The 13,485-nt window shown below is 40.7% G+C and overlaps 1 protein-coding gene across 1 annotated transcript in view; it reads left to right on the top strand.

The window, feature by feature from the left end:
- ncam2 (neural cell adhesion molecule 2) overlaps positions 1–13,485 on the top strand; it is a 310,228-nt gene that overhangs the window by 244,048 nt on the left and 52,695 nt on the right. The window contains exons 7-8 of the mRNA XM_030066462.1: positions 3,432–3,601; positions 11,764–11,909. Coding sequence (XP_029922322.1) covers positions 3,432–3,601; positions 11,764–11,909 — 316 coding nt within the window. The remainder of the gene's footprint in view (positions 1–3,431; positions 3,602–11,763; positions 11,910–13,485) is intronic.

Here is a 13,485-nt window from a genome sequence, read left to right as displayed (position 1 = left end):
GAGTTGTTCAAGTGTCTGAAAAGATGATTGAAGCCGGAATCCACCTATTCATCGACCAAATCAAAAACTGCTGGAAATGCTTGAAAGCTGCCTGTCTTATGGATGACCTGATGGGACAGCAACCATTGGAAAAAATGATATAGCCTGTTATATTTGTATTTCCGTCAGATTAGACGCTTCCCGGCAGGTGGAACCACTTTGCATTTAACGTCCATGTAAACGGTTAAGCTGGAATCTCTAATCAGAATGATTTTTATGAAGAAATACTGTTTACGTAACTGCAGCTAGTGTTTCTCTGCTTGCTGGCTTAGCACTGCCAGTATTTCCCTCCTGCCTCTCCCCTTCACTGCAATCCTGTCTTACTTTTCACAGCTACCCCAATAAACTATAGGGCATTTGACAAGCATTGACCGCTTCTTCTCATTCGGGACAGGACATCACTTCAGCTATACCTCAACACTGATTCCAAACTCAGGTCTGACGTCTGACTGTCAAGCTTTTCAGTTTATTTTCCTCCTGAACAACAATTCCTTGTCCACCAAGTCCTGTCTTTCAATCAAACCTTCCAGGATTAAAACCCGCACATCTCACACACACACACACACAAAATCTTCTTGGGTGTAAACATCAGTGGCAAAATAATTTCTTTTCTCTTTTGATGTCGCCCCTCCCAGCTTCCTCCATGCTCCAAGTTGCATTTCCTGTCAGTGCGGGGTTCTGCCTCGTCCTCCGTGCATCTTTGGTAATGGACTACCTGTCAGCAGTCAGTCAGTATAATGACACTCGGCGCTGCAGCCCGTTCTGTACTGTCCGTTCCAAAGATGAGGCCTCTCTTCATTTCCTCCTTGGCTCGCCAGAGTTATTATTACTTGGCTTTGGTGTTTCCTCCGTTGACTTTCAATTATCCTCTCTCACGCTTTTCATCGGTGAGGCGGGGGTGGGGGGGATGGGGGCTGCAAGCCTCGCACCACAGTGTGGCTGAGTTACTGTGTGTGTGCATGTGTTTATTTGTGTGACAGCAGCAATCACCATATTTGAACTCCCAAACACAATAAGGTTGGTCCCTTCATTCACACAGACTACAATATGTGAGTCCAGACCGAGGGGTACCTAAAATATTTAGTTACACATTATTCTGAGCTCTGTGTTCTCATCACTTTGGGATTCAGTTTGCACAATGGCTTATGAGGTTAAAAGTACAGGTTGCCAGCTTCAGATTTTCGGTATTTTCATCAATATTGGATGAACAGGTAAAAAATGAAAGCTTTTTCATACATATTTCTCATATTCCAGGGTTCCAATAGTATTTGGACAGATTAAAATGAAGTTGCAGCTGATAATATTACCATCAATTCTGCGACCTATAAACATCACCTCCACTATATCTGTTTTTCAGCCAAAGGTACAATATGTTTTACAATCACTTTCAGCTTTTTTTTTTTAATATCCCTAGAAAAATAACTCAGCATAAATGCTCTTTTCCTACAGCACCTCACCTCACATTCACACTCAAACTCACATCTGGGAGCTGCCCATAACAAACAGGGAAACTGAGATGGCAGTTGTTCAGGGCGAGGAGAGCACTCTATTCACTTTCACCATGCAGACTTTCTCAGCCAGTCCAAGGATTTAAACCAGTGACCTTCGAGCCACTAGCCCATTTCTCTCACCTCTAGCTCCCAACAACCTCATTTCAGTGTTTAGCAAGAGGACTCTCAGCAGAGTACACAGCTGAAACTTAAGGCCCTGTTTGTGCTAAGCCCCACTCCCTTTCGGCAATGTTGCCATGCCCCCTTGAGGCCAGTAAGCTCAAAAATGTAATCACTTCTTTGTTGGCCCATGGCCAACCCCCTCGCCAGGTTTTGTGATGTTACAATGTGTTTGGAACCTACAGCCCTATTTGTGCTAAGCCTCACCCCCTCTTAGCAATGCTGTTATCATCACACATGCCCCTTTCAGCCAGCCAGCGTGCATGGTTGGTCACTACTTGCCCTGACGCATAACCAATCTCCGCACTGGGTTTCATGATGTTATGTTTATATATTTGGAGACTACGACCCTTGTTCTTAGCCCTGCCCCTTTTTTTTTTTTTTGGAAAATAGGTGTCACAGTAATCTCCCCTTTTGGAAACTTGGATGCTTTTCCATTTCTCACTATCTGCTCTACTGGCCTTAGCTCTACTCACTTTACTTTGCTGGCCCCACACAAGTGTTTTATTGAAAACAAATCAACAAGACCAACTTCAAACAGCTGTTTCATATGAACAATATTAACTAACTAAGAGTAACTAATTATGCATGGATAGATTATCCAATATTTACACAAGTTTTGCAAGAATTGTATTGGGCTTCACTTCACAGAATTTCTCCCTGACCAATCAATGGTTTGCAGCATTTCACATCACATTTTAGTATTAGCTCAGCTCACTTTGAACCTCAGTGGAGGTGGTTCCAAAAATAGTATCAGGTAATGGATAACATCCCAAACCTTTGCCTAAGCCCCGCCCATTGTCATACCCTTCTTGATTCTAACTGGCCTAAACAGTTGATTCTTTCTGTGGTAGCCCATGACCAACATTTCCACCAATTTTGTGCAAATCTGTCTCGTACTTTGGTAATTAACCTGCTGACAGAAAAACAGACAAACAGGGGTGATCACAAAACCCCCTGCCAGGGGTTTCACCTCCTTGGTGGAGATGAAATGAGAATTTGCCTGTAACCTATACTCATCTCATAATTGTATGGATTACACAGTTGACTACGTTGCAGCAAATAAGTGTGGGAGCAAACCTGCTTCACACCATTATGCTCCTGCTATGAAGCTAAAATATAGACATGGATCAATTCAGCAGTTGCTTTTCCTGACTAATTTCCCCGTAGAGTCCAATAGGAAAAGATATTAAGTTGGCAATGTATTCCGGTCCACACTGGAGTAATTTAATGTGCAGTGTAGTCCATAATAGATGTAATGTACATAGAGATGTACTGAATTGCAAAGAGGCTGGAGCACTTGCTGTCACAGAACATAAAAATGCTATTTTTTTTACTGAGTAGCAGACTTTAAGAAGTCATAGTGTATTAACAATTGTGATGACATACTACTAATGATAAATGTATCTGTAGTTATATCAGTCATGCTATAATGTGTCTGTCCAAGGCAGTACAGTTTGTAAGCTTAAAAAATGCCATCATGTCTTTTATATCATTTTCTAAAGATAGAAATACCTCCAAAGTGGCATTGTTTGTGCTTGGCCTCCTTTTTTGCAGAATCATTTTGCATCCAAAGTGCTATGAGTCAAGAGCTACAGCACTGAAAAATGTGTTGCTGGTTGCTGCTACAATATGTGTTCAGTAGGTTTCAGTTGTTTGCTGCCACACTTTCTTGTGATCACCAGCCTGACCTGTGTGCCTGTGTCTTGGCTTTCTGTGCAGGAAAGGGCAGCAGCTGGAGCAGTCGGAGCAGTACATTTTCAACAAGCTGGAGGGCGGCCGGAGCACGCTAACCATCCGCAACATCCGACAGGGCGATGGGGGCACCTACTCTTGCAAGGCCACGAACAAGGCAGGATCTGAGGAGAGGGAACTCTTCCTCAAAGTGTTTGGTAAGAGAGCTGCCACCGGAGCCGAAGGGCAATAAGGCTCAAGATCAAACAAAGCAAACAGAATTACTGAGAAGCAAATGTCAGTTGATTACAGCAAACCTGTACTATTTTTGGAGCTGAGGGTAAGGAACAAAGCACTTGATAACTATTAGAAAAAGAAAGAGAAGAGTGTGAAGGATGCAATAAACCTTTGGCATTTCACCTAAACTGAGCATTTCTGATGTTAAGCCTCTTGAAAAGAAGCTTTTTTTTGGAGGAGTCTTTTCCTCTGTAGCAGTTTATTTCTCATTTTTTGATGTAATGTTTGAGATCAGTGCTGGGTGAGTTAGTCAGAATATGAAATATATTACTCATCACTTACTATTCAGTTTCAAAAGCAATCACACTCCTCATTACTCAACAGAAAAAGTAAATAGTCACATTTCTAGTGCATTTCTTTCTGTTGCCCCCTAACAAAAACTTGTCCTAATCTAAGCAATAGTATTAGCCTGGTTTTCCCAGCCGTCCAGCACTAACCACCATCATTTCATTATGGCCATTGCTTCAAAACCAAGAAATGCAACGGCTGTGTGCAATAATGGACACCCCCTGTGCGGTGCAAATGCGCACATTATCCTGGCAAAAAAGTCCAAAGAACGCCTGTACCGAAGAAAAATGTAAATTCAAATAATTGGTATACTTCCAGTAGCTCATAGTAAGCGTATCATCCATATCCGCCATCTTTTGCTTTGCTTTGTAGCTATGTACATACATATCGTGACCTTATTAAAGCAGACAGGGATAGGAGGGGATGAAAGGAGAGAAAAGAAAAGGCTCAGGCGCAAAATAAGGCCTGCAGTAAGGGATGTGTCAGTGCTGATAGTACCTGTTTGGTAATTACTGAATTTGGAATTTTAATTGGTGACACGACTCATTACTGAGAGAAGCAATCACTCAATTTGGGATTGAGGCTAAGATACATTTGATTGTATTATCTCCAAGTGACTGTCCAGAAGATCCATTTCAGATAAGAAAAAAAAAAGATATCTTAAGTTCAACATCAATATTTATAAGCATCTAGTCGAAAAAGTGGCATCATTTTGTCAGCCAGGACCTGAAATTGCCTATCACTTTTTAGTATGCCCTCAATCACTTTTCTCATTTCAGAGCAAAGCTGCTCTTTTTCTATACACGTTTTGAAATTAGCCCTATGTGATCTGTCTTGTAGTGTTTAAGTTCAACTGGGCTGAGAATGAATGTGAATCCTTATATATCAATCCTGGAAACTTTATTATTAGGAGCTGTACAAATGCCCTTTCATGAAAAAGTATTTTTTGACAACCCAAACATTCATTTCATCTCTCAGCCTACAATAATAACAACCACATAAATATGATCTATTTCCACTGAAAAGAGATATTTCATTTATTGTGCCATATTTCATTTACTGCACTCCTCATAAAAATTTCAATTTATATTTTCATAAACCTGCTAGCTATTTCCTCACAGATCATTCTGATAGCGCATATTCTCCTCATGAAAATGTATGGAGATTTATGCTCAAGTCATCAACATCCTTTCAAGACGTGAGAACCGCTTGTTCTTCAAAATGCACATTTAAATGAAGAAGTTAAGGGGGAGGGAGGAGTTTTGCTTTGCAAAGTGCGATGGGGAAACACAGTTGTAAGTTAGTTTTATTACCCTTGACAGCACAGGCAGGAAAAGTACAGGGCGTATAAGTTAGAGGAGGAGTGTGTGAGCGTGTGTGTGTGTGTGTGTGTGTGTGTGTGTGTGTGTACATGCATTCATGCATATCTGTTCGCATGTGTTTAGGCCTGGCGAATTTCAGTGAGCCTTGTTGCCTCAAATTTAACGTCAGTCTGTTGGTTCCACCAGGATGGCTGTGGTTTTGCCTCAGTGCTTCTCCTTCAGTTGTCTTGCCAATGTGCAGCGGCCTGAAATTACATTCCCAAAGTAGAAAATGTCAACCTTGACTTCCCTCCTTGATGAATAGTGTTCATCTCATGCTTAAACAGGAAGACAAAGGATGCTCCCTTGTTTGTAAAATGCTATTAAACTGACCAATCATCACCGGCTCACACATGACATTTACTGTTTACTGTTATGCATTTAGCTGATGGCCTCAGGCACAGCAACTTACAATGACTGCAGCAGTTGTACTGTGTGAGCTTAAATCCCTTTATCACCGACATTCCTGGCAACCAATAAGAAGAGGTTAGAGGGTTCAAGCCACAAAGCACAGACGGTGCATGTTAATGTGTCCCTGCGTTGCTGGAATCACTATTTATGACAGGACCAAAAAGAAGAATATTCGTTGTTGTGTGTGTTTTTTTAAGCAAGGCAGTATAACTTTCAACACGAATTTAGATGGAAGATGTGACAGAAAAGGGTGTTATTTAGGAAGAATCCTGCTGGGGACACGGGCTAGAAAAAAATATATCCATATGTAAATCTGCACTCTCAGGTTACGAGTCTGCATGCACAGATTCACAAGCCGTACCCTCACATTAAAAACCCACTCTCTTACAGACTGAAAAGCACAATGTATTTGCATTGAAGTACACAAAGCTAAAATGACTTTAAATATCTCTAAATCAAGATAATTAGCGTTTGCCTGGCGGATGCTATATCACCATGTGATTTTTGATTGCCAGTTAGGCTGTTGTTTTTGCAGGAAAAGGTCACTGAGCACATGGATAGCAAATTGAAGGGTTTGGTTTACAAAATTAAAGTTAGGACTTAGTAATCTGTGGGTGCGATTTACAAAGTGTATGGATTAGTTATGTTAGGATACATATAACATATTCAAGGTTAATTAAGGCAACAGCACATTTACAAAAAAAAAAAAAAAAAAGAAAGAAAAGAAATACCTTTCATTCCCTTCCTCCCTTCTCACTTCATGTTATGGTAGGAATATACAAGTCATCCAGGGATGGAGCTGGTTTGAAAAAAATTATATAAAATAAGGAAAATAAATAAATAATTGTTGATGCATTGTCTCTGTGATGGAGAGCTTACAGATTTCCACATCTCTAAGGAATGTCATTTTGCATGTTAAGCCTAGCAAGCAGTCATATTTTACAACTCCAAAATCATTTTTCCTAACTTTTATCCAGCTGTTGGTTTCCATTCATTCCACTATGATGTGAAAATGAACTTTCAGAAACTTGAGACTTTCTTCACACCAGTATTCCATCACTGTAATAAAGTTGTCCACATTAGTTTTCCTAAAGGCAGCAGCACTGTTGTTTTGATTACCTCCACCAGGGAAAATAGTCCCTTGGGAAATGTTTGCTTTACACAGCCAATCATCAGTTGTGTCATTTATGATTGGTGGCGACTTTGTTAGCCACAGAAGCAGAACGTTATAGGGTGGTTGTTTGAAAATTGAGGGATTCTAATTAGTATCCACTCATGATTCACAAAATGGTTTGTTGTGATGTAAAATGTGGGTAAATGGTGGTAAATGGACCAAACATTAAAAATTACTGATATGGTCCTTAAAGAATGCACCTTTTCACTGCTGAATGCACTTTTCACAGCAAAACAAAAAACACGGTTGACAAATCTGAGAGTGCGGATCTATAATTTGAGGGTACGGCTTATGAATCTGTGTGTACAGGTTTATGAGCTGAGAAGACAGATTTGCACTTGGATTTAGTTTTCTCCACCATGGGACCCCAGGGAGATCAGTAAATTCAGGAGGGAAAAGGCCTCTGTTTTGAAGAGGTTGTCAGGCCCCAGCAGAAGAAAAGGAATGAGTTATTGTGTGGTAGCAAAACTTGTAATAGCTGCGGGGTAAACCGTCACAGATGGGTTTTTTGACCCCGCTGCCATGTGTTGCCACGGACAGGTCACTCTGGCAATTAAATGCTTGAAGCTCATTCACTCCTTTTTTACATTCATGCAGTTGAACAAATTTCCATCTGGAAGCTGCCCAGCACTGCCACAGTCTCCAGTCTGGTTGCAGAGCACCATCACCGGTTAAGTACCTTGCCCAAAGGCGCCTCAGTGATAATGGCCCTCAAGCTGTGTGAGCCAAGGGTGCTGGTCCTGAAAGCTTCTACCAGCCTTCAGGGTTTATGTCAGGGTGTCTTGCTGCTTTGACTGGGCTAATGGCTGTTTTTATGAGGAAAAAGACCTAATCACAGTCACTGGCAATGTAATGTTTCCACGATAGCTAAAACTGAGTGTACCAGCAGAGCATTTTCAACACATCAATGTAAATATCAAAATCAAAGAGCAAAGGATCCTTTTTAAAGCGGCAGTTTTGCACCGATGTGCAACAATCACGGCAGAGTAAGAGATACCAATTTCTGCACCGACCGTAGCCTCAGCGGACCAGAGTGTAATGCAACCTCGGCTTGTATCATTACAGATGTGTCATCAGTCACATATGAAACACAATACTCCCCAACAAGGCAAACAACCACAGGCATTCTGGGAAACGTAGGAAATCACCAAGGGAAGTAAAAGTAGATGACGGGTGGTTACGCCAGCAGAGTACATTACATCTAAGGGTTTATTTTTCCATTAAAGTCCTTTTGTTGAGCCAAACAAGGCACTGGGGTGACTGGAAAAACTTTACAATGACATTTGTGAATTTACAGCTATAATATATCAACTGATTCAGCAAATAAATCCATTATGAGATCCACATTATGTTTTGTTTTCTGCTACCTGTCAGCAGGTTGGACGGGAGCTTGAATGCTTGAGCTTGAATGAATATAATGTCAAGTTTGACTGGTTGGATGAAAGTCGTCCTGCACGCGAGGCTTCATACACTTAGTCCACAACATTTTCTGCTCATACCCCTTTCCTCTCCTTATTGGTTTCATTGTAGTCCTTAATAAGTCATCAATGGCTCAAATATTATCAGTATTTACGTGTATCTTGAATATTAAAAGCCCAGTCCTTCATGTCAGTGTGCTACCCTCTCTTGAAATTTAATTCCCTGTTAGTGGCTTTATTCACATCAGCATTTGTTGCATGGATGGAGTCACTCCCCCCCACCCCCCTTTGGAGAGTGTGATAACAAGGACTGACAGTATGAGGCAGCTTAATACAAGTATTCCATTTGTAATTATTATAACAGCTATAATTATGATAATAATCTGTAATTATAATCATTACAAACTCTAGAATCCTACAGATTTTTTTTTATTTTTAATCGTGATGATTTTGAAAAAGAAGTGGAAAAAGGCTCATTTACCTGCTCCAATCAAACTCAAATCAAAGAGGCTGTTTGCAAAAACACACATCTCCAGGTGGATTTATTTCTATAAACCATGTTTTTATGTTTTATTCATTAATGGATTATTATTATTATTATTGTTGTTGTTGTTGTCGTCATCATCTTAGCTTTTTTTGCTTTTTAATGGCTTATCTAACAAAATTTTGGATGACATATATCTGTCTTTGCGAATGATTTGTTAGTATGACACAAAACAGAATATAGCCCGAGTCATGGGGTTGAATAACTTGTGGTCCGTACCTTTAAGTACATACAGGACGTCTGCAGAATGCTGTTGGAGGTTCGGTTCTTTCTCATTTACAGTTGGAATGTTTTAGATAATGCATTATTAATAATGCTCTCTGTAGAATGGTGTGTGTGCTCTTCTTGATAAATGAGGCGTTTTCCAGATAATAATATTTGAATGATGAAGGGCATTTGGGGCAAAACCACTGCAGATAGAGAGCAGCTGCAGACTGCTCTCAGTAATATTAACAACAATTTCATTATTCTGTGTAAGGAATGAAAGGAACACCAGTTGTGTGGGTGGGTGTGTGTGTGTGTGTGACTGCAATGTATAAATGTATTACCTGTGTGAAGGAGTGGTAGTGTTTGTGTGTGGGTGTTGCTGGTTGGTGAATGTGTGTAAGTGTGTGAGACAGTGTGTGTTTATGTGCATGTTAGGACTTGGGTTTAGGGTTAGGATTAGAACTGGGATTAAGTTTAGGTTGCAGGTGAGGCCAGTGATTACATTTACTCACCTGTGTGTGTTTGAGCAGCTTTTTTCCTGTACTTGCATTGTATTTTTTAATTAATGGTGCACAATGCTAATTTCTCAGTGAGCGGCTCGCCACTAAGAACCATGCAGACGCAGGCATCAAATTACTTATACCACGTTTTTTTTTAGTGTAAGTCCTCATTCCATTTCATTCTTAGCAGTTTTGCATGTATATGTATCAGTGTATCATTAAGTGTATCATTTAAGTGCAGCCTTTTTACAGAAATATTGTGCTTCATCACATTTGAAGTCACATCCATTACAGATTATAAATTGTGTAATTTGTCCACAAGCCACAGAAACTGGACCACCATAAGGTGGCCAGTTTGGAGCTATGTGCAGTGGAGAGTCAATCAGCAAAGAGTAGGCAATTAATCTGGCTTTAATCAAGTTTAAACTCTGGCCTCTAGTCATTGTAGAATTGCATGGGAAACAGCACATCATTCTCTTTTCTAAAAAGTAACTCAGTTACTTTTACTTCAAATACATTTTTAACAAGCAACTTTTTACTTCACACCGTCAGAAAGGGTTTATGTATGGTTCCTAATTTGGTCATTAATCATGTTATGAACACTTAATGTAGCAAAACAAAACAGTTATAAACTAGTTATAACACAGTTTTCATACATCAATGCCAGCTCACTATTTAGCAGTATCAAGTTATTGCTGCAGTGCACATGTATTCTGTTAAATCTCACCTCTTGCTAGTTGCTTAGCTTAACTTGATCTTGCCAAATAGCGAGCAAGCATCGATGTATGAAAACTGTAATAACTACATTGATTTGCATTGAAAAATTCTTTGTCATATTTTGAATGCATTTCTGAGCTCAAGATGTTTGCAAAGCCTTGTTTTGGAATATTGTCAAAGCTGCATTGTTTACATTAGCGAGGTAATATGTGGCCCTCATGTTCATAGTGGGCTGGAAGAACATGATATGTAAATATAGCAGGGACTTGGTTTTCCTGTTGTGCACCACTAGTGGTCACCAACATGGGTCGCTTTTAGTAAAATATCAGCAAAATACAAAGAAGCAGGAACTTCTTGCTCTGTTTCCATTAATAGTTAAGGCTGAGCATGAATGTCCTCACAAATGTGTGTGTGTGTGTGTGTGTGTGTGTGTGTGTGTGTGCATGTGTGCAATTAATATGACCTCTCCACCCGAAGGTTGTCACTGTGTGAAATTGCCAAACAATTTCCAGATCCTCCAGTGTGGCAGAGTTAAAAGCCTAGTCACTATTTTCCATTCACTTCCCCCCTTTCCTTTTGGATTTTACGCTATGCTACTTTGCATCCCCCCCGTTAAGGACTTAAATGCAGCGTACAGGGAGGGGAAAAAAAGCAATCCATGATTCATGCGGCGTGCTTTGTGCCCTTGACATGCATGGTGTTTCAGGGCTTGCTCAGAGTGTCTTATCTGGATGAGGCAAGCGGGGAGCAGCACCCACTGCCACACTCCTCAGCACTTATCGTGGCGCTCGCTCATCACACAGCATTGGAGAGGCATCCTTCCAGACAAAAATCTATATTTATTTAAAGCAGAAAACGGTGGTGCACACACAGCGACAGAGGCGTTTTTTTATGCATTTGATGCTTTATCCATAAAACTTACAAAGTCGGTTTTTGTGTCGCCATCTAGGCCAAGGAATCTGCACAAAATAGGCCAGAGGGCATACTTTCCCGCTACGCCAGAAGTAGAGAAAAGTGTGATTGCGGTGTATAAATGATCTTGGCCTAGACTAGTCAGCAGCAAAGTCATGCATCAACCGTGTGTTTAAACCCTGTGGTATAGCCTTCATCTCCCCTCCCTCCTCCTTTGGATCTGTGACACTCTCTCGCTTCAACTCGTTCATTCTCGCTCTCTCTCTTTCTCTCTCTTTTTCTCTCCCTTGCTTTATCTGCTCACCTTCTTCCTTCCCTCACTTGTCTTATTCCCTGCGTGTCCCTCCCTCACACCTATTCCCCTGTTCTCATTTTCCTCCGTCCCCTGCCTTTCTATCTGTTCAATCTCCCTTGTCCACTTACTTATCTAATTCTCACTCTTTCTCTTATTCATTTCCTCTCCCTTCTACCTCGCTCCCCTACCCACCTCCACCTCCACCTCCAACCCCACACCCTCTCTCTCTCTCTCTCTCTTTCTCTCTGGCCCTCAGTCCAGCCCCATATCACCCAGCTGAGAAACGTGACAGCAGTGGAGGGCAGCGCTGCCATGATCTCCTGTGTGGCTGAGGGCGAGCCGCTGCCCGACATTTCCTGGAGGAGAGCCAGCGACGGGCAGACCTTCGTCGATGGAGACAAGGTAGAAACTCCCAGCCGGTCCATCTGGCTCTGTGTATGTGTGCAGCGTCACACAGCACTGGCTCTAACTTTGGTTTGGGTGCATATGCTGCACGTATGCACAATATGCATGTCACACATAGACCATATTAGTGTTGGGGAGTAGTTTCACTACATGTATTTTTCCTTAAATTTCAAAAAGTAGCTTCAAAATTAGACGTTTTCCAGACTGTACATCAATGTCACATACATATTCTATATCTGCTGGTTGCAATGCTCCACTGAAACTACATCACACTTACACTGAAATATTCAGGCCCAAGATGCCATTGTTTTATGACTGCAGCATTACTGAATACATTACAGAACTTTATAGAAAATATCTAGATGTTTTATGCATCACATTATACACATTTCCCTGTATTTCAGCAGGACATGCTTGGTATTTTTGGAAACCTTTGGATCTCCACCAAAGTTCTAACAAAGCTCGGCCATGCATCGTGCATTTTTAATAATAATAAACCCACGCAGCATTGAAGAGGTTATACTTGTATTTAACTTGCTGCTTGCTAGTACAGTATTTCAACTATATTTACATTCGCATAGCAGTTTGTTTGTTTTTTTCAGCTGTAATCCTGATAATCCTGCTTGGTGCAATAACCCCTGCTGGACTGCACTTTCTGCAAGGCGAGTGTCTGGATGATGGACACTGCATACAAAATCAAAGCTGTCACCATCCCATCAATATTGTATACTTTATGCCATAAACTCATATTAGTAGTATGATGAGCTCCAAACAACCAAACTGTATTTCCCAAGAGAGGCGCTTCACTGCGGTGTGAAGTAACTGGTAGCTTTCAAAGCTAGCTTTCCTAATACTGTAGAGTGTAATACATACTACTTAAGAATATGTGTAGATATCCCTATAATAGCAAACATTGGCCAAATATGTTTTTATATACGTACTGTATATAAAACAAAATTTACTCTGAATGAATGTTATCAACATGGACAAATACATTTTTGACACACCAAAGAGAAGGCTTGTTTTAGCTCAACCACTGTGCATTTTTGAGCTTATCCAACAGGGTTTTGAAACAGACTCAGCATTTCCTCAACCCATAGAAGAGCTTGTAACCCTTCAATTGAAGTACAAAATCACCACAATCAGATTTCAAGCGTTTTTTTTTTTTAGGGCAAGAACAATATCCTGAAATGTATTTTTTTCCATAAAGTAGGTGTCCGTATGGTGATCATGAAAGCGTCTCATTATTGTTATCTATGCAGAGAAAAAGAGAATTACATGTGCAGACTGCAGTGACCAGTGCTACAAAAATAGCTGACGTTAACTGGTAACGGCTTATGTATGTCCTTGTAAAATGAAACCAGACATAATGATTCCCATCTGCTGTTGATGCAACGCTCCCATTACAATCATTCAAGGGCACAAACACTGTGCATGTCCTGTCCAAAGGTAGATTTTACTATGATCGCTCTTAATCCACTGTGTGACGACTGATCCCTCTTTCCTGGTCCCCTTTGAAAACAAAATGTAGATGGAAGAGCTTGCACAATATCCAAGCTAAATGGGTCCTCCT

This window comes from Myripristis murdjan, chromosome 2 (genome assembly GCF_902150065.1).
Source record: "Myripristis murdjan chromosome 2, fMyrMur1.1, whole genome shotgun sequence".
Lineage (NCBI taxonomy): Eukaryota > Metazoa > Chordata > Actinopteri > Holocentriformes > Holocentridae > Myripristis > Myripristis murdjan.
The sequence above is the reverse complement of the archived record's forward strand: the minus strand, read 5'-3'. Positions and strand labels throughout refer to the sequence as shown.